The sequence below is a fragment of the Acinonyx jubatus genome, chromosome C1 (genome assembly GCF_027475565.1).
Source record: "Acinonyx jubatus isolate Ajub_Pintada_27869175 chromosome C1, VMU_Ajub_asm_v1.0, whole genome shotgun sequence".
Lineage (NCBI taxonomy): Eukaryota > Metazoa > Chordata > Mammalia > Carnivora > Felidae > Acinonyx > Acinonyx jubatus.
The window spans coordinates 60,885,304-60,905,566 of record NC_069381.1 but is presented as its reverse complement, the minus strand read 5'-3'; the positions used below and the strand labels follow the sequence as shown (position 1 = coordinate 60,905,566).

General features: G+C 35.7%; 1 protein-coding gene across 5 annotated transcripts in view; it reads left to right on the top strand.

Annotated features, from left to right (window-relative positions):
* Positions 1-20,263, top strand: part of LRRIQ3 (leucine rich repeats and IQ motif containing 3) — a 360,753-nt gene that overhangs the window by 109,372 nt on the left and 231,118 nt on the right. For all 5 annotated transcript variants that reach the window (XR_008294971.1, XR_008294970.1, XM_053214236.1 and 2 more), the window contains one exon: positions 18,704-18,857. Coding sequence is in view for 3 of the 5 variants with exons in the window: in XM_053214236.1 (XP_053070211.1) it covers positions 18,704-18,857 (154 nt within the window). In the remaining 2 variants the exon portion in view is untranslated. The remainder of the gene's footprint in view (positions 1-18,703; positions 18,858-20,263) is intronic.

Sequence of the window (20,263 nt, the reverse complement as noted above, 5' to 3'; positions counted from 1 at the left end):
CTTCATTTTCCTTGATTCTGTGTTGCTTTTTGCACCTTTGACAAAGTAGGCACATCTCCCAATTATTATAGCAAGACCTCATACAGGAGAATACCCTCACCAATCAGCCTGGCAGCATTTCTGGTGGCCTCCCAACCTTCATAATAATTCAGCCTGCTTTCTGGGTTCTCCGTATTCGCCCAAGTTCCTAGAGTACACCAGGTCTCATTAGTGTACTGGGACAAGTGCAGCTGAAGCCAGTTCCTCAGATATCCTCAGAAAAGTTGGATCACTAGATGTCCAACTATTACTCTTCCCAAGGAGAAGCTGAGAGCTAGAGATTTTGTTTACTTGCTCTGTGCAGAAATGGAATGGGATATATGGTGACTGCCAGCCCAAATCTTTGTCTCTGTTCTCACTAGTCCCTAGACAGAAAGGTTATGCCAGGTCTTGTCAGCACGTGAGTATAGGCAAGTCAGAATCCAGTCCTTTGGGGTAGCCCCGAGAAAAGTGGTATTGTCGGCAACTGTGATTTCTCCCTGCTGAGCCAGGGAGAGGAAGTTGGGGCATTTACCAGCCAAAGCCACTGTCTCCATTTTCCTCAGGTGGCTAGACTCTGAGATAGGCAAAACAGAAGCCAGTCCTCTGGGGAGTCCCCTCTGAAGAGTTGGGAGCACTGGATATATGAACCAACTATTTCCCTCCCCTGGGAGAAGCTGGGAGCTACGGCTTCTCTTGCTGAACATACTATGCCACGAGTAAAGATTCTGGAGAGAGGATGTTCTGAATCTCCTTTCTTGCTTGAATGAGTATTCTTGTTTCATGTTTGCCCAGGATGCAGGAGGCTTTCACTTAGTTTGTAGATTTCTCACACTAGAAATTTGTGTATGAATTGTTACTAAATTGATAGTTTTGTGGGGGTAAGGGAGGACCCAGGACTTCTTCCTCTGTTATCTTGCTGATTCATGCCTTTTAAATATTTGAGACTTGTCTTTTCTTGTTCTTTTTATTATTTATTTTTATTCCTCTTTTATACTATTTTATTTCTCTACTCATCTTTCTTTCAGTGTTTGTCCTAAGTTGTAATTTTGGGAGTAGGGGGTCACAGATTCCTTTGAGAATTCAATAAAAGCTGTGGGCACTATTCGCAGTATGATTTTTACATGCATAATCAAATAAAATTTGCTTACAGTTTCACTGGGTTTATGACCCTGAAGTTAAACTCTAGTGTTTGCTCTAACCTTTTTATTTTCACATTTTAGCATTATTCTTAAAAAAATTAAGTCAGTGTGAATTCCTGCATGGAGCATTCAGGACTACCCTTCCCCATGATCCTTTGACTCCTTGAGAGCTATACTGTCTCACACTGTCCAACAGGAATCTTAATGAATTAATGAATTCATTTATTAGAAACAACCTAATTTTTACAACCACCCCATTTTTTAAAACTCATGAGCTATTTGCTATTTTCTAAGGAGAGTTTTACTTTTTAATAAAACTAGATAATTCAGATATTTGGCCAGTAGTTCAATAAGAAGCCAGTTACTAATTACAATATTATTTACAGGTTCTTAGGTAAAAATAAAATGGAATGAAAGTATTAATCAAATGTTTTTGAGATGAAATAAGTGATCTCTTTAAAATTTATTTTTAGTTGATTTTTTTTCTTATAGTCCATGTTAATGAGTGAAAAAGAATCTCCCAACAAGAAGTTGCTCTAGTGTAAGTTCCATTAAGACCAGCAACTTTGGGGAGATACCTGGGTGGCTTAGTTGGTTAAGTGTCTGACTCTTGGTTTCGGCTTAGGTGGTGATCTCATGGATCAGATAGAGCCCCACCTCAGGCTCTGCACTGACAGCATAGAGCCTGCTTGGGATTCTCTCTCCCTTTCTCTGCCCCATCCCCATCTAAAAATAAATAAACTTAAAAAAAAAAAAGAACAGGAACTTTGGAGTTTTTGAACATATCCCCAGAGTCAGGAAGTGTGCTTTGAAGAATAAATGCTTGAGTTGTAAATGAAGAAGTAAATGGACAAATAACTGATGGAAGGAAATTAAGTTCTTTTTTTTAATAAAAGATTTTTTTAATCCAAGTTAGTTAAAATATAGTGTAATAATTATTTTAAGAATATAATTTAGTAATTCATCTCTTACATATAACACCTAGTGCTCATCCCAACAAGTGCCCTCCTTAATGCCCATCACGTATTTAGCCCATCTGCCCATCCAACATCCCTCCAGCAATCCTCAGTTTGTTCTCCGTATTTAAGAGTCTACTATGTTTGTCTCCCTCTCTGTTTTTATCTTATTTTTGCTTCCCTTACCTTATAGTCATCCATTTTGTTTCTTAAATTCCACATATGAGTGAAATCATATGATATTTATCTTTGACTGACTTAGGAAATTAAGTTTTAATATCAACAGATTGTGGAAGTAATTTGTACCTCTTCTTAGTCTGCGGATGTACCTCCTATCAATTATTATGAAAACAAATCATTCCCTTGCCTTTGGGGATGTGTCAAGTAAGAAATTGCTGCAGCTGAAGTCAGAGAGGTTTTTCCCTGCTTTCTCCTCTAGGGTTTTGATGGTTTCCTGTCTCACATTCAGGTCCTTCATCCATTTTGAGTTTATTTTTGTGAATGGTGTGAGAAAGTGTTCTACATGTTCAACATGTTCTGCATGTTGCTGTCCAGTTCTCCCAGCACCATTTGTTAAAGAGACTGTCTTTTTTCCATTGGATATTCTTTCCTGCTTTGTCAAAGATTAGTTGGCCATACGTTTGTGGGTCTAGTTCTGGGGTTTCTATACTATTCCATTGGTCTATGTGTCTGTTTTGTGCCAATACCATGCTGTCTTGATGATTACAGCTTTGTAGTAGAGGCTAAAGTCTGGGATTGTGATGCCTCCTGCTTTGGTCTTCTTCTTCAAAATTACTTTGGCTATTCGGGGCCTTTTGTGGTTCCATATGAATTTTAGGATTGCTTGTTCTAGTTTCGAGAAGAATGCTGGTGCAATTTTGATTGGGTTTGCATTGAATTTCATATCAAAATAATAAGTAAGTAAGTAAGTAAGTAAGTAAATAAATAAATAAATAAATAAATAAATAAATAAAATGTTACTAAACTAAAAAAAAATAAAAAATCTAGTTTATCTGCTATAAAAAATAAAATAAAATAAGTCCCTATCACAAGAAAAAAACAAATCATTCAACAAGAAAGTATCTTTTAAAAAAGGAAATGTATTAAAAATTAAAATTATCTATAAAATAGTCATGTATATTTAATAATCTAAGATATCAAGAACAAAATAAAATAAAATATCAGAACACAAGATGATTTTAAAAAAACCTAAACACTCACAATGTTCACAGATAGGTTTCATATCTTTTTGTCCCTCTCTCCCTCCATTACTACTTTTGTTTCATTAAGTAAATAGTTTATAATGTAACGTTTACATTCCTTTAATGATGTTTTAATTGTATACATTTAGTTATCACTTCTTCCCCATTCCTTTAATGATGTTTTAATTGTATATATTTAGTTATTCTTTCACCCCTCCCCTAGGGCTTAAAATATATACATTAACTTATTTGCTTTAGTTATATATGAGATTGTCTAGTGATATCTAAAATGTTATTTCTATCTATGTGTATTTCCTTTCCTCCTTTTTGTGTTATTACTGTTATACATATTACATCTATGTATGTTACAAACACAATAGTACATTATTATATAATCACTTTATAAAATGTTTTGTACTTTAAAGGAGCTAAGTGAAAAAAGAACAAATATATATTCATTGTATTTGTTATATTAACAGTCCAATTTATCGCATTTCTAGTTCTCTTCATTTTTTCCTATGGGTTCAAGTTACTATCTGGTTTTAGAAGAATTTGTGTTGATTCTTCTTTAAATATTTGATAAAATTTGGGACACCTGGGTAGCTCAGTTGGTCAAGCGTCCAACTTCAGCTCAGGTCATGATCTCACAGTCCGTGAGTTCAAGCCCTGTGTCGGGCTCTGTGCTGACAGCTCAGAGCCTGGAGTCTGCTTCAGATTATGTGTCTCCCTCTCTCTCTGCCCCTCCCCCTGCTTGCACTCTGTCTCTCTCAAAATAAAACAAAGACCTAAAAAGTATTTTAAAGAAAGTTTTGATAAAATTCACCAGGAAAGATTTCTGGTTGTGGTGTTTTCTTCTTTGGAAGATTTTTGATTACTGATTATATCTTGTGATTAGTAATGGGTATATTCAGACTTTCTGTGTTTTTCTGATTCATTCTTGGTAGTTTGTATGTTTCTAAGAATTTCTCCATTACTTCCAGGTTGTCCACTTAGTTGGCAAATAGTTGTTCATAGTAGTCTCTTATAGTCCTTTTGGTATTTCTGTGGTATTAGTTGTAATGTCCCTTTTTACATTTATAATTTTGTTGATTTGGGTCCTCTCTCTTTTTTTCCTTGTTTTTTTTTTTTTTTTGTAGCTAAAGGTTTGTCAATTTTATTTATCTTTTCAAAGAACCAACTCTTAGTTGGTTATCTTTTCTATTGTTTTCCTGTTCTCTATTTCATTTATTTCTGCTCTAATCTTTATCATTTTTACCCATGGCTCAGTTTGCTCTTCTTTTTATAGCTCCTGAAAATGTAGAGTTAGGTATGGGTGCCTGGGTGGCTCAGTCCAACTCTTAATTTCAGCTAAGGTCATGATTTCAAGGTTTGTGGGATCCAGCCCCACACTGTTAGTGCAGATTCTCTCTGCTGGGATTCTCTCTCTTCCTCTTTCTCTGCTCCTCCTCTGCTCATGCTCGCTCTCTCTCTCTTTCCCCTTCTCCTTCCCTCTCTCTCCCCCTCTCTCTCAAAATAAATAAACATTAGAAAACTTAAAAAAAAAAAGATGTAGAGTTAGATAGTTTATTAGAGACCATTCTTGCTTCTTAAGATAGGCATTTATTGCTATGAACTTCTCTTAGAACTGTTTTTGCTGCATCCCATAAGTTTTGATAGGTTGTGTTTCCATTATGATTTCTCTTAAGATACTTTTTAAAAATTTTCCTTTAACTTTCTTTGAACCATTGGTTGTTCATAGAATGTTGTTTACTTTCTAATGTATTTATTATTTTCCAATCGTGCTTTTGTGAGTCATACCATTGTAGTGAAAGTACTTACTTGGTATGATTTCAATCTTATTGAATTTGCTAAGACTTGTTTTGTGGCCTAACTTATGGTCTGTCCTAGAAAATATTTTAGGTGCACAAGAGGAGAATATATATTCTACTGTTGTCAAATAGAAAATTCTGTATTTGTCTGTTAAGTCCATTTGGTCTCTAATATTGTTCAAATTCACTATTTCCTTACTGATTCTCCATCTGAATTGATCTATCTATTGTTGAGAGTGGGGTTTTAAGGCCCCAACTCTTATTGTATTATTTATTTCTCCTTTTAACTCTGCGAGGTTTTGTTTTATGTATTAAGGCTTTAATTTTGGGAAGTATTTCCAATTGATATATATTTTTGATTTATTGATTCCTTTATCATGATATAATGACCTTCTTTGTCTCTTCATAACATTTTTAGTTTAAAGACTGTTTAGTTTGACATAGGTATAGCCACTTTTTATTGTTGTTATTTGCTTGGAGTATCTTTTCCATCCCTTTACTCTCAGGCTATGTGAGTTTTTAAGGCTAAAGTGAATCTCTTATAGGCAGCATATTGTTGGATCTTGTGCTTTTTGTGTCTATTCCATATCTTTTGAATGCAGGATTTAAGCCAGTTATGTTAAACTAATTATTGATAAGGACTTACTACTGCCAAGGGCTTACCACTGCCATTTTGTTTTATAGTTGTTTTGTAGATCCATTATTCCTTTTTTCCTACCTGCTGTCTTTTTCTGAAGTTTGATGTCTTTTGGCATCAGTATGATCTGATTTCTTTATCATGTTCTCTACTGTAGTTACTACAGGTATTTTCCTCATGGTTACCATGAGGCTTACATAAAATATCTTAAAAGTATAACACCTTGTTTAAACACATAGCAACTTAACTTCCATAGAACTCCTAAGTTTTATACTTTTACTTCTCCTCACATTTAGATTATTTATGTTACAATTTATATATTTTTATATTGAACAACTAATAACACATTAGTAAAAGTTATGGTTACTTTTACTACATTCCTTTTTAAGTTTTAAACTAGGGTTGTAAATGAATTTGACACTATCATTAAAATATTATAAACCAAGAACCATTTCTTTTTTTTTTTTAATTTTTTTTTTTTAACGTTTATTTATTTTTGAGACAGAGAGAGACAAAGCATGAATGGGGGAGGGTTAGAGAGAGGGAGACACAGAATCTGAAACAGGCTCCAGGCTGTTTCACAGAGCTGTCAGCACAGAGCCCGACGTGGGGCTCGAACTCACGGACCGAGAGATCATGACCTGAGCTGAAGTCAGCCACTTAACCGACTGAGCCGCCCAAGCGCCCCCCAAGAACCATTTCAAGGAGCTTGCCACTTAGGTTTTCTTCCAGGAATTTTATGGTTTCAGTACTTATATTCTAGTATTTAATCCATTTTGATTTAATTTTTGTGTTTTGTGTAAAATAGTGCTCCAATTTCATTATTTTCCATGTTGCTGTTCAGTTTTTTCAGCATTTATTGAAGAGACTGTCCTTTCACCATCATATATTCTTGGTTCCCTTTTTGTAAAATAACTGACCATATATACCAACATTATTTCTGGGCTATTCTTTTCCATCAACCTATGTGTATACTTAATGCCAATACTATATTCTTGATTACTACAGCTTTATAATGCAGTTTGAAATCAGCACGCCTGATGCCTCCAGCTTTCTTCTTCTCTGTCAAGATTTCTTTGGCTATTTAGGATCTTTTATAGTTTCGCCCAAATTTTGCAATTGTTTGTTCTAGTTCTGCCATTGATATTTTGATAGGGGTTGCACTGAATATGTAGATTGCTTTGGGTAGTATGGACATTTTAACAATATTAATTCTTCCAGTCCATGAACAAAGAATATCTTTTCATTTCTTTGAGTCTTTTATAGTTTCTTTCATTAATATCTTACAGTTTTAATGTGCACGTTTTTCCCCTTTTTGTTTAAGCTTATGCCTCATATTTTACTCTTTTTGATGTGATTGTAAATGGGATGGTGTCCTTAATTTATCTTTCTGATAGTTTGTTATTATTGTACAGAAACACAACAGATTTTTGTATATGGGTCTTGTGTCCTTCAGCTTTACTGAATTCATTTATTCTAACAGTTTTTTGATGAAGTATTTAGGGTTTCCTATATATAATATAATGTTGTATGCAAACAGTGACAGTTTTTTTTTCCTTTCTAATTTGAATGCTTTTTGTGTCTTTTTCTTGCCAAATTTCTCTAGATAAGACTTCCACTATTATGCTGAATAAAGGTGACAAAAATGGGTATCCTTGTCATGTTCTTGATCTTAGAGGAAAAGCTTTCAGCTTTTCAACATCAAGTATGATGTTAGCTGTAGGCTCGTCATATATGACCCTTATTATGTTGAGGTACATTTCCTCTATACCCACTCTGTTGAGAATTTTTATCATAAATGGATTTTGAATTTTGTGAATTTTTTTTTCTGCATCTATTCAGATGATCATATGACTTTTGGCCTTTGTTTATTAATGTTGTGTATCATTTGGATTGATTTGCAGATGTTGAGCCATACTTACAATCCTGGAATAAATCCCACTTGATCATGGTGTCCAATCTTGTTAATGTGTTGTTGAATTCAGTTCGCTAATAATTTGTTGAGGATTTTGCATATATGTTCCTCAGGGATATTGGCCTGTAATTTTTTTTTTCTTGTGATGTCCTTATCTGGTTTTGGTATCAGGATAATGCTGGCTTTATAGAGTTTGGTAGAGTTTGGAAGTCTTTCTTTCTTTCTTTCTTTCTTTCTTTCTTTCTTGGAAGAGTTTGAGATGGGTTCGTATTAATTCTACTTTGAATGTTTGGTATAAGTTTCCAGTGAAGCCATCTTGCCTTGAACTTCTGTGTGTATGGAGTTTTAAAATTACTAAATCAAATTCTGCCTACTAGTGATTGGTATGTTCAAATGTTCTGTTTCTTCAAGATTCAGCCATGGAAGGTTGTATGTTGCTTTGAATGTATCCATTTATTCTTGGCTTACCTATTTGTTAGTCTTTAAATGTAGTAGTCTGTTACCACGTTTAGTATTTCTGTGGTATCGTTCATAACACCTCTTTCATTTCTGATTTTCTCTGAGTACTCTCTCTTTTTATCTTGATGAGTCTACCTAAAGTTTTGTCCATTTTGTTTGTGTTTTCAAAGAAACAGCACTTGGTTTCACTGATCCTTTCTATTGTCTTTTTAGTCTGTGTTTCATTTATTTCTGCTCTGATCATTGTTATTTCCTTCATTTTACTATTTGGGGTTCATTTGTACTTATTTTTCTAGTTCTTTGAAGTGCATGCTTAGTTTATTTGAGATTTTTATTTTTTGTTTTCTGAGGTAAGCATTTATTGTTAAGAACTTTTCTCTTAGAACTGCCTTTGCTGTATCCCATAGTCTTGGTATATTGTATATCCATTTTATTTTGACTCTATATATTTTTAACTTTATTTTTTATTTCTTCATTGACCCATTGTTTGTTCAGTAGCATGTTGTTTAGTGTCTATATATTTGTGAATTTTCCAGTTTCCTTCTTATAATTTATTTCTAATTTTATACCATTGTCATTGGAAAAGATACTTGATATGATTTCAATCTTCTAAATTTATTATGACTTCTATTGTGGCCTAATATATGATTTATTTTGGAGAATGTTCTATGTGCATTTGAGAAAAGTGTGCATTGTATTTCTTTTGAATGGAATGTTCTACATACATCTGTTAAGTTCATCTGGCCTAACATTTTATTTAAGGTTGATGTTTTCTTATTGATTTTCTGTCTGGATGATTTATTTATTGGTGTACTGGAGGTATGGAAGTCCTTTACTATTATTGTTTTGCTCTTTCTCCCTTTAGGTCTGTTAACATGTGTTTTATTTATTTAGGTTCTTTTATGTTGGGTACATAAATATTTACAAATGATATATCTTCTTCTTGGATTGACTTCTTTATCATTATAGAATGCCTTTCTTTGTGTCTCACTACAGTAGGTTTTAAAGTCTATTTTGTCTGATATAAATATAGTTTCCCCAGCTTTCTCTTTGTTTGCATTTGAATATCTTGGTATTCATAGATTACCTTTTTCATCCCCTCACCTTCAATCTTGTATCATCTGAAGTAAGTTTCTTATAGGCAGTATATAGATTTGTCTTTAAAAAAAATCCATTCTACTAGTCTATGTCTTTTGGAGAATTCAGTGCATTTACATTTAAATAAATAAATAAATAAATAAATAAATAAATAAATAAATATGTTTTTGGAATAAAACTTTGCTTTTCTTCATTTATTTTTAATTTTTAAAATTTTTAGTTAAATCCAAGTTAGTTAACATATAGTGTAATAATGATTTCAGGAGTAGAATTTAGTGATTTATCACTTACATATAACATACCCAGTGTTCATCCCAACAAGTGCTCTCTTTAAAGTACTTACTGACGTTTTGTTAATTGTTTTTGTGGGTTTTTCTGTTTTGTTTTGATTTGTAGTTCTGTTTATTTTTCTTTTCTTGCTCTGTTCCTTTGTGGTGTGGTGACTTTCTCTTGTGATATGCTTAGGTTTCTTTGTCATTATCTTTTGTTTATCCCTTAGAGGTTTTGCTTGGTGGCTACCAGGAGGCTTAAATATAACAACTTAAAATAACTTATTTTTTAGTTGATTACGTAAGTTTCAAAGAATTTTAAGTTTCTACATTTTTACCCTTCTCCCCCTACACACTGTTTTTGTTATCACGTTTTACATTTTTATCTTATGCATTCCTTAACTAATTCATGTAGTTACTATTACTTTTACTTCTTTATCTTTTAACCTTCATATTAGCTATATAAGTGATTAATCTACTGCCATTTCTATACATTTACCTTTACCAGTAAGAGCGGTACTTTCATGTTTTTATTGTTTTTTGTTGTCGCTAATGAATGTCCTTTCTTTTCAGCATAAAATAATACCTTTGACATTTTTTGCAAGGCAAGCTTAGTGGTGATGGACTCCTTTAGCTTTTGCTTCTCTGGAAAATTATCTATTTCTCTTTCAGTTCTGAATGATGTATTCTGGTTAGAGTATTCTGACTGAGAATTTTCTACTTTTAGCACTTTGAGTATATCATACCACTCCCTCTGGCCTGCAAAATTTCTGCTGAAAGATCTGCTGATAATGTTATGGGGGCTTCCTTGGACATACCAGGTTGTTTCACTCTTTCTGCTTTTAAAAACCTGCTTCTTCAAATTCTTCAAGGTTTTTAGCCTTGACATTTTTATTATAATGTGTCTTGGTGTGGGTCTCTTTGATTTCATCTTAGTTGGAATTCTCTGTGTCTCCTGGACCTGGATATTTCCTTTTCCAGATTAGGGAAGTTTCAACCATTACTTCTTCAAATATCATTACTGCCCCTTTCTTTCTTCATTCTTACGAGACTTCTATAATGTAAATGTTTGTCTGCTTGACATTGTCCCATAAATTCTTGAATCTGTACTTACTTTTTTTTCATTCTTTTCTTTTTGCTGCTCTGATTAGATGAGTTCCTCTGCCTTGTGTTTGAATTCACTGATCCTTTCTTCTGCTTCATCTGGTCAGTTATTGAATCCCTCTAGTATATTTTCAGTGTAGTTACTGAATTCTTCTGATTGGAACTTTCTTATATTTTCTATTTGTTGAAGTTCTTACCATGTTAATCCATTTTTTCTCCTGAGTTTGATTAGCCTCTTTGTGACCAATTCTCTGAACTTTGTCAGGTAAATTATTTGTCTCCATTTTATTAATGTTTCCTCTCCTACGCCCCAATGTTTTATCTTATTCTTTCATTTGGAACATATTCCTGTTTCTATATTTTGCTTGACTCCCTGTATTGGTTTCTACATATTAGATGAAATAGCTACCTCTTCTTGTCTTGGAGGATTGGTCTTGTGTGAGATATGAACCTTATTTTTCAACCCTGCCCTAGCTCTTGGTTGTCTTTCACACCTTTGTGATTGTTCAAAGAGCCTATTTTATGTAGTTTCCAGTAGTTGAGTGTGTGCCAAGACCAGTCAGTGTCCAAAAGGGGAGAATTTCATTCAACACCTAGGTTCAGGCTGATTGGAAGTCAGACCCTCAGGCAGCAGCTTTTAATTTTTTTTTTTAGTGTTTATTTATTTATTTTGAGAGAGAGAGAGAGAGAATGAGTAGGGGAGGGACAGAGAGAGAGGGAGAGAAAGAAAGAATTCCAAGCAGGCTTGCTCCATGCTGCTAGTGCAGAGCCAGATGTAGGGTTCAAACTCATAAACTGTGAGATTATGACCTGAGCTAAAATCAAGAGTCAGATGCTTAACCTACTGAGCTACCCAGGTGCCACTCAGACAGTAGCTTTTAAAGAACGCACATATATACTATACTATGTACTGCAATCATAAGTTCTGCTAAGCCCTTGAGCCTGGTGATCTGGACATATTCCATGGTAGCACTGGCAACAATATTGACTCTAGATGAATATAACAAGTTCCTTTCTGGGAGATACATGTAAGTTGTAGTGAGTCAGAGGGAGAAGGCAAAGATGGCATACCTAACCTGTATTCCCTGAGAGAGCTTCCATGGCCTTTAGATGTGTGCCAAGCCTACAATCTGCCCTTATGTCTGAAACTCCATGACTAGCAAGTAAGTCTCTTTTACAAAAAGTCTGGGGATGTGTTTCTGTCTGTTATCTGTGTAGTGTTCTGTGGATTCTAATCTGCCAAGAATTGTCTCTCTGATTGTTATAGTCTCTTGAGACCCAGGAATACAAGCTCGTCTCCCAACCCCCAGCCACCAGATCCTGGTGATCAAAGGGTGTCCCCTGGGCAGCAGCCATAGAAACCAAGGCATCAAGGGTTAAGGGACTTGTATGAAAACTTACTTTGAGAGATGCTAGTGCTCTGGTAGAGCATGGTGGAGGGAGTGGGCATGAAGTTGGTATCCTTCCTCCAGGTCTCAGGAAATGTTTACAGTCAATCCTTAAATTGTCTTTAATTAGAAGACTGCCCTTCAGGCTGAATCTATATAGCCTGAAGCTAATAGGTCTCTTTAACAGAAAGATTGAACTCCTGTATCTGTTGCTTTTGTGCTGTGATCTGGGTGTGGTACTGTTTAAGAGCTTTTACTCCATTTGTTACATTCCTGTGGGACCCATGAGTATAAGCCCTACAGGTTATGAGAACCAGTCAATATAGAGATGCCCCCTGAAAGCAACTGCAAAAATTAGGGCACCAGAAAAGGGTATATGCTCCTTTCTGGAAGATACTAACTAAACTAACTAAACTAACCAAACTAAACTAACTAAACCAAAGCTAACTGAACTAAAGCAGAGGGAGAGTGCAAAGATTATATCCACTGCCCTTAATTCTCTCAGGACTTCTAAAGACGTTCCTATAATTGTGCTAAACTAGAAACCTGCCCCTCAGGCCAAATCTCCTGGAAAAGGAAATAGCCTCTTGTTTAGAAAGATGGGCAGTGTGTTTCAGTGTGCTATCTGTTCAATGCCCTGGGATTTGTAGTCTGCCAAGAACTTTCTCTTCAATTGTTATAGTCTCATGGGACCTAAGAACTCAGGTCCACCTTTATCTCCATAGCCAGGTGATCAAGGGACATCCATTAGGTGGCAGCTATAAAAACCATGTCACTAGATACAAAAACTGGAGCACCAGATATGTGTAGAAGCTGCCCTCTGGGATATACTGGTGTTCTGGAATGCAGTAGAAAGAAAGTACAAAGATGGAATCCACCAAAAAAAGGAAAGAAATAGAAAAGAAGAAAAAGGAAAGGAAAGAAGCATTAAGGGTGACATCACAGGAAAGGGGGTTGGGGAAAGATGGCATCTTTCAGCTTTAGCAAGGGAGGGGGCGTGCAGGAAGAGGTCATCCACTAGCCTCTGATACTGGAGAGTAATCCAATAGGTCCCTGCCCCTCAGACCCAGTGTTTTAGAATTAGGAAATGAGTCTCTTCCACCAGAAGTCTGGGCGGTTTCCAAAGGACCACTTCTGCATTGCGCCCTGGGGTGAGTGAGTCTGCATGTATACCATTTAAAAGCTGTTCAAGAGGATAACTCAGAATGGTTTGTCTGGCAGGTCATAGATCCCAATTTCTTTAGGGCCAGTTATTGGAGCTTTGCTAGTTTCTGTGGTGGTGTTATATTTACTTGATTTTTGTCATCTTTCATTCCTTATGTTGGTATCTGCACATTTGGTTAAACAGTCTCCTTTTCCAGACTTTATAGATTCACTTTGACAGAGAAACTTCCCTAGACAGCTCAGACTGGGTGTATGGATATGACTGCTGATAATGTCGTTGGACTGTCCCTAGACAGCTGGACTGGGTGTGGTGACTGCTTTTAGGGTCTATTTTGGGGGAGGCAACTATTCTAGCTCTGAGGCAACTATTCTAGCTCTGGCTTAGAAGAGCTAGACAGAACTGCTGGGTTTGTTTCCTGCCCAAGTGAGATTGTAGTGTAGGCTCTGTGGTTGCCTGGATCAGGCTCTGGTTAGATTTACTAGTTGGTTGGGATTTGGTAGTATACTCTGCAGTAGTTTGAATTAGTTTCTCTGCCTTAGCAGGACAGTAGAATAGGAGTCAGGACCTGCCCATCTCGTTATTTGGGGATCTGAATCAGGCAAGAGTGTGAGTGAATATCCTAGTCAGGTGAGGCTTCCAGTTTTGCTCCGCAGACAAGGAAAGTCATGAACTTTATTCTCTATTCATGTGCCACTATAAGTAAAGCTATGGGGTGGGCTACACAGCTTCTTGTGTGCTCTGGTAATATTCTGTGGTTGGGCAGGCTGAAGCCTGTATTCAGCAATGAGTGGTACCAGAAATTAATTTCCTTGCCCAGGTGTAGTGGGAGAAGCAGCTCCAAAGAAGTAAGGCTCTTTGTGGCCCCAAACTGCCCCACACTGCAAGTTCCCTGGCTGAACAGGACTACTCACTTTCCTCAGGGGTCAGTCAGCATTACCTGCCTGCCCCTTGTTTTTGCTAGGTCACAGAGAGGCTTCTGAGTATTCTCACCATCCCTTCCTGTTGGGGTGGGGGTGGGGGCAGGAATCATGCTTTGCAGCATGTGGGTTATGACTGCTCTCCTGTGCGTGGACCCACCTTAGACAACTCCTCAATTTTTCTAAATAGGCTTTCCCATTGGGAGAGGCCAGGAACTACAGTGAGCAGTAGAGAAGCTATGAATTAACTCCCTTAATTGGGCAAAGCAGGGGAACTATCTATACTGGGTGCTACATTTACTCTGGGGGTGATCAGCTCTGCTCATATACCTCTCAGCTTGAGCATTGCTAGTGTTCCCTTACTGCCAGATGATGCCAGGAGCCATGCTCTAAAGTGGTGGGGCTATGACTTAGCTCTTTGGCATGAGCGTACCAGCCTCCAGGGCCGGCAAACCTCCTTGTCTGACTGACTGCCTAAATGAGACAAACCTGTACCCTGCCAGGTCCTTGATCATATTGTGCCACTGACTTGATTCTGCAAATGAGCAAAAACATTGTTTGGGACTACCATTTGGGCTCTGCAGGTAGGAATTCAGTCTGCCAGGATTCCAGTGCTGGTCCCACCCTGCTTTGTCACAATCAGATTCCCAGTAGTTGAGCACCACAGACTCCCCTGTAATCCCCATAGGGTAAGACCAGAGTAGGGGCTTCCACAAAGTGACCCACAAACACTACAGGGGCTGGATGTTACCCCTGGGCTCTCTTACCCACTGAAAGAGCTATAGGCTCAGGGGAGACCTTCAGTGTGGTGCTGCACTGGTCTAAAGGAAAAGGATTGCTGTTCACATATAGCCACTCCTTTTACCTTTCTAACGCATTCTGTCGTGGTCTTTGTGGTATATTGGGAGATGTGATTCAGCTTTTCCTTTTGTTCTAGGATTCTCTCAATGGTGTTTTGTCCATGAATAGTTGTTAGTCATTCTTGCGTGGGAGAACAAAGTCAAGAATGACATGTGTCACTTATATTTACATATGTATGAATACATTTATATGTGTATAAAATTCTTGTTTGAAAGATTTTTTCCTCTTCTCTTTAGTACTTTGTGTCATAGTAGTGCTTGTTGACCTCAATTGTTTCTGCTGAGAAGTCAGCAGTTAATCTTATTCAGGTTCCCTTGTGCATGACTAGTCCTTTTTCTTCTGCTGTTTTCAGGATTTTCCCTTTGTGTTTTTTTTTTTCCTTTGTTTTTGCATTTCTACTATTTTACTATGATGTGTCTGGATGTGTTTATAATGTGTTTATTGTACTTTTAGGTTTTTTTTTTTTTTAGCTCTTGGATGTATAGATTAATGTTTTACATCAGATTTCAGAATGTTTTAACACTTCTAATATTTTTTTCCTGTGTTTTTTCTCATTTTCCTCTTCTATCTCCCATTATTCATATGTTGATGGACTTAATTGTACTCCACATTTCTTTGTGGGTCTCTTCGTCTGTCTTCATTATTTTCTGTTTATCAGCATAATCTTTATCTCTTCAAGTTTTCTGATGTTTTTCCTTTTTCCAATTAAAGTCTGTTGAACTACTCTAGCAAAACTTTCAGTTAGTATAATTTTCAACTGCAGAATTTCCATTTGGTTCTGTTTTATAATTTCTGTGTGTTTATTAATAATCTCTATTTGAAAAAGCCTTGTCATTATACATTTCTTTGCTTATTTGAGGCTTATTTCCTTTAAACATATTTATAATAGTTGCCTTGAAGTGTTTATCTGTTATGTTTGTCATTTGTACCCTTTTAAAGGCAGTTTCAAAGGCCTACTCTTTGGTTACACTTCTGTTTTTCTTTGCCTGTCTCATAAGTTTTTGTTGAAAACGACATTTAAAAAAAATTCTAATGTTTATTTTTGAGAGAGAGAGAGAGAGAGAGAAAGAGAGAGAAATGGAGTGTGAGCAGGGGAGAGGCAGAGAGAAAGGGAAACACAGAATCCGAAGTAGGCTCCAGGCTCTGAGGTGTCAGCACAGAGCCTGATGCAGGGCTCGAACCCACAAAACCGTGAGATCATGACCTTTGCCAAAGTCAGATGCTTAACTAACTGAGCCACCCAGGTTCCCCCAAAACTGGACATTTTATTTATTTATTTATTTATTTATTTATTTATATTTTTTTTGAATTTTTTTAATAACGTTTATTTATTTTTGAGACAGAGAGAGACAGAGCATGAGCAGGGGAGGGGCAGAGAGAGAGAGGGAGACACAGAATTGGAAACAGGCTCCAGGCTCCGAGCTGCCAGCACAAAGCCCGATGCAGGGCTCGAACCCACAGACTGTGAGATCATGACCTGAGCTGAGGTCGGACGCTTAACCGACTGAGCCACCCAGGCGCCCCAAAACTGGACATTTTAAATAGTATATTGTAACCACCCTTGTTACTGAACATCTCACCCAGGCCTTATTTATTTGTTTAATAACTTGGGTAAACCATTTTAGTAAATTTTATTTCCCTTGCACTGTGGAGCCTCTGATATTTCTCCTTAGAGGGCAAACCTTTAGCCAGGTGTGGTCACCATTGGCATGACAGTGATTTTAGTAGGGCTTGCTTTGATCGTCTTTTTTTCTGATTTCTCTTTTAAGCTGTTCTGAACTCCTTTGATGTCACAACTATTACTAGCTTTCATTAGTTGCCAGCTGACTACTCTATTGTTTTCAGAAATTCCCTGGAAAATAAATTGTTCCATAGTGTGATCTTTTAAAAGTGGGTTCTTTATAAAAGTAATCTTTGAGGCCAGGTTTTACAGTTTGTTCAGATCCCAGAAGGGCTTTTCTTAGCTGTCCCCTCTCCTGGTTCTCTCTGGTAAATCTCAAGATGGTTTACAGTTTAGCTTGCTACTGTCTTGGAGGTACCCGCTCCTTTTAATTGTTTATCACTTGCTAAGGGCAAGGGCTCTCAGGGTTCCAGTATTCTCTACCTATTGCACCTGGGTTAGAGCTTCTGCCTTATAAGTGAATTCTGAGAGGAGGAAGGAAGTCCAAGATCTCCCAGACATTCTTGCTTGGAATAGATTCTCTAAAACATGGACCCAGGCTATGGTATTTCTTGGAATGATACTGTAGGCCTCAACTGGGACCAGCTAGGGAAGGGATCCTGTGTTTTCTTGACTTGTTACATTTGTAAGTGAGCAGAAGTAATTAGTACAAGTGCTGCTTGAAGTTCTTAAATGATAGTTGTATCCCTTTGTCTTCATGTTTTTCACTTCCAGAGGCTGGAGTAACATACTGGATATGTGGGTTGCCGACAGTGTCTCTGATAGTGGTGAGGGAAGGTTGAATGACTTTATCAGAGCAGAGCTGCGCCACCAACTTACTCTAGTCATCATTAGAGCAAAGTTAACTTTTACATTATTTAAGCCATTAAACGTTTTATTCCCTTAATATATTTTACCCTAATTTGTAGATCATCAATGAAAGTATTTTGCATGAAGAAATGAATAGATGGAGCTCACTTTAAAAATTTGAAAAATGGAAAAAAATGCTTTCCTTTTAGTTTTGTTTTACCTCTGCTAATTAATAATAATGGTAACTGTAAATTTCCTACTTCATCCATCATTTTAATTCAAATGACTTTACAATTTCATCAAATAGAATAAATGTTACTGATTTTTTGGTAAATTGTCTCCATGATATTGAAGTAGTGTACTTTGATATCCTCTCTTACAAAAATTTTAAAGTAAAGATTGGCTGTTAAATTTTATCTAATACCCTTTCTGCCTCTGTTTGTATACACAGACATGTTTCTTCCATTAATTTGCCTATATAATGAGCTTTGTAATAGTTGATCATATTGTTCTTATTCTTTCCTTATATTGCTGGATCTTTTCATTAATATTTAGATTTTTGCATCTGTATTCAAAGCTGAGATTGGTCTATGGTTTTCTTTTTATTGCCTTATTAGACTGACTAGGACTTCCAGTGCAATGATGAGTAGGTTGGGTGAGAGAGGATATTCTTCCCTTGTTTTTGATCTTACAGGGGAAATATTTAGTATTTTACAATTAAGTTTTATATTAGTTTGTTGATGCCATTTATCAGATAATATTTTGGACATATTGGTTTAAACAAAATTAAAATTAATCTCTTTTTCTTTTACATTTTTTACTGTGACTAATAGAAAACTTAAAATTATTTGATGGCATACATTGTATTATGTTGGACAGTACTGCTCTAGAGTAATTTTTATAGATGGAGATAGAGTTACTTCTTTACTGGAGAAGAATAATAAAAAGAGTTCATAATGGTTACCTTATATTTCTGTAGATAACTTTGTCATGTTCTCCTTGCCATTATATTATAAAATACATAGCCAGACATGAGTACAGAACTGTTTGTGGATCCATATCACCAGAGATTTCTCAGCACCCATTCATCCCTTGATGAATGATGATGAGTAAACTTTAGTGCCTAAGTAGTTTTTTATGTAGTATTAATATGAAAACAAATATTACATTAAATTTAGCAGCATGTTTTCTAAAGATGTAAGTGAATTCATGAGTAGTTTTCTTTCTTTTTTTTTTAATGGCAAAAAAACTAAATGACAATTTCCTCCCCCCCCCAACCCATTCTTATATTCAGCCCCTTGTTGCATAAAAAGCATCAGGAGAAATTTATTGGTGAATGTGAAACAAAGTGGACTTTTATACCTAAAGGATACGAAGACAGTCTCTTTAAGCATCTCTTTCTTCAGCCTGAAACTAATAGAACAGGAAAACTTGCACATTGGAAACATGTAAGTATGGTTAGTTTATTACTTACCTTTAAATATTTTTATTTAAGATACTATAGTTGTAATTTATGTATCAATAGTAAAAGTTTCTTCATCCCCTTTTAAATATTCTCATTATATTGTTAATATTCTGCTTGAGGTTTTCTTGATGTAAGAAAAGTCATATGATAACAAAGTACAAATATAATTTTGTGGTACATTATTCTTATCACAACCATTTTGTAATTTTATGCCTTGCATATATATTTTCTCATATCACCTATTGCAAATAGTTATTAATAGTAATGTAAAATATCTTCATAGCAGTTGAAAACAAAGAAATATTTAGTTTATTGAAAACTAATGATACTATATGTAGTATAATATTCATTCAGTGTTTTATGATAAATTATGTCTTGCTTTGAGGACACATCGGAAATAGAAACTTATTTATTGACTGCCTACTGCTGTCAGGTGCTCTGCTAGATATTTTGCATGTGTTCTGTAATTTATTCTCCACAGCACTGTAAGATAGGTGTTTTCATGTCATTTTTATGAAGAGGAAAACTAAGGCTTTTACAGGTTAACTAACTTACCAAAAGCCACACATTTGAGTGACATTGCTAAGACTTAACTCCAGGTCTTCTGACACCAGAGTTTGTGCAAAAAAGCACAAACTTTTTTTTTTTTTATCTTTAGAAGTTTTTTTTTTTTTGACATTAAATAATGGTAGAAATGAAGACTTGACATTCTAGTATAATTACTAGATCAAACTTATAATAATGTGTAATGCACTGTTTGTGATAAATAAACCCCTTCACATGTAGACCTGTTTCTAAGTAACTTGCACTATAAATATTTCCATTTTATTAACATGATTAGAAAAGACTACAAAAGGTGCAGACTGTCATTTGTCTGATTTCAGTGTTATTGAGGACATGTGTTTTAGAAGTAGCAGAGGAATATCTTCAAGCCCTTAAAACCCACAGAAATTATCCATTGAATAAAAATATAGATTTAAAAGGCCAGTATATCCTATTCGAAACTTTTTCCTCAGTAGCACACAGTGCCGACTGTATTCATTTGCTCTAGATGAGATGCTTTATAAAAGTATAAAGTTCATATGAAGTGTCTTTTGGCCCTCTATATAGAATATAAACTCACTGGTTTCAGGCATGTCACATGCTTTTTTATGTGCTTTATGCAGAGGAGACTTTCACTGAATGTTGTATATAACCAATTTGGATATATATTTATAAAGTACTTGCACACTCATGTACAGATATATGTATATACACATAGTCATATATCCATATGCAAAATCTAATATACATACATGGATATGTATTGTATTATGGCAAATGACTATGTGCATAAACAGGAATTAAATATTCATATTATAGAGGTATTTTATTTAATATCTGTGAAGT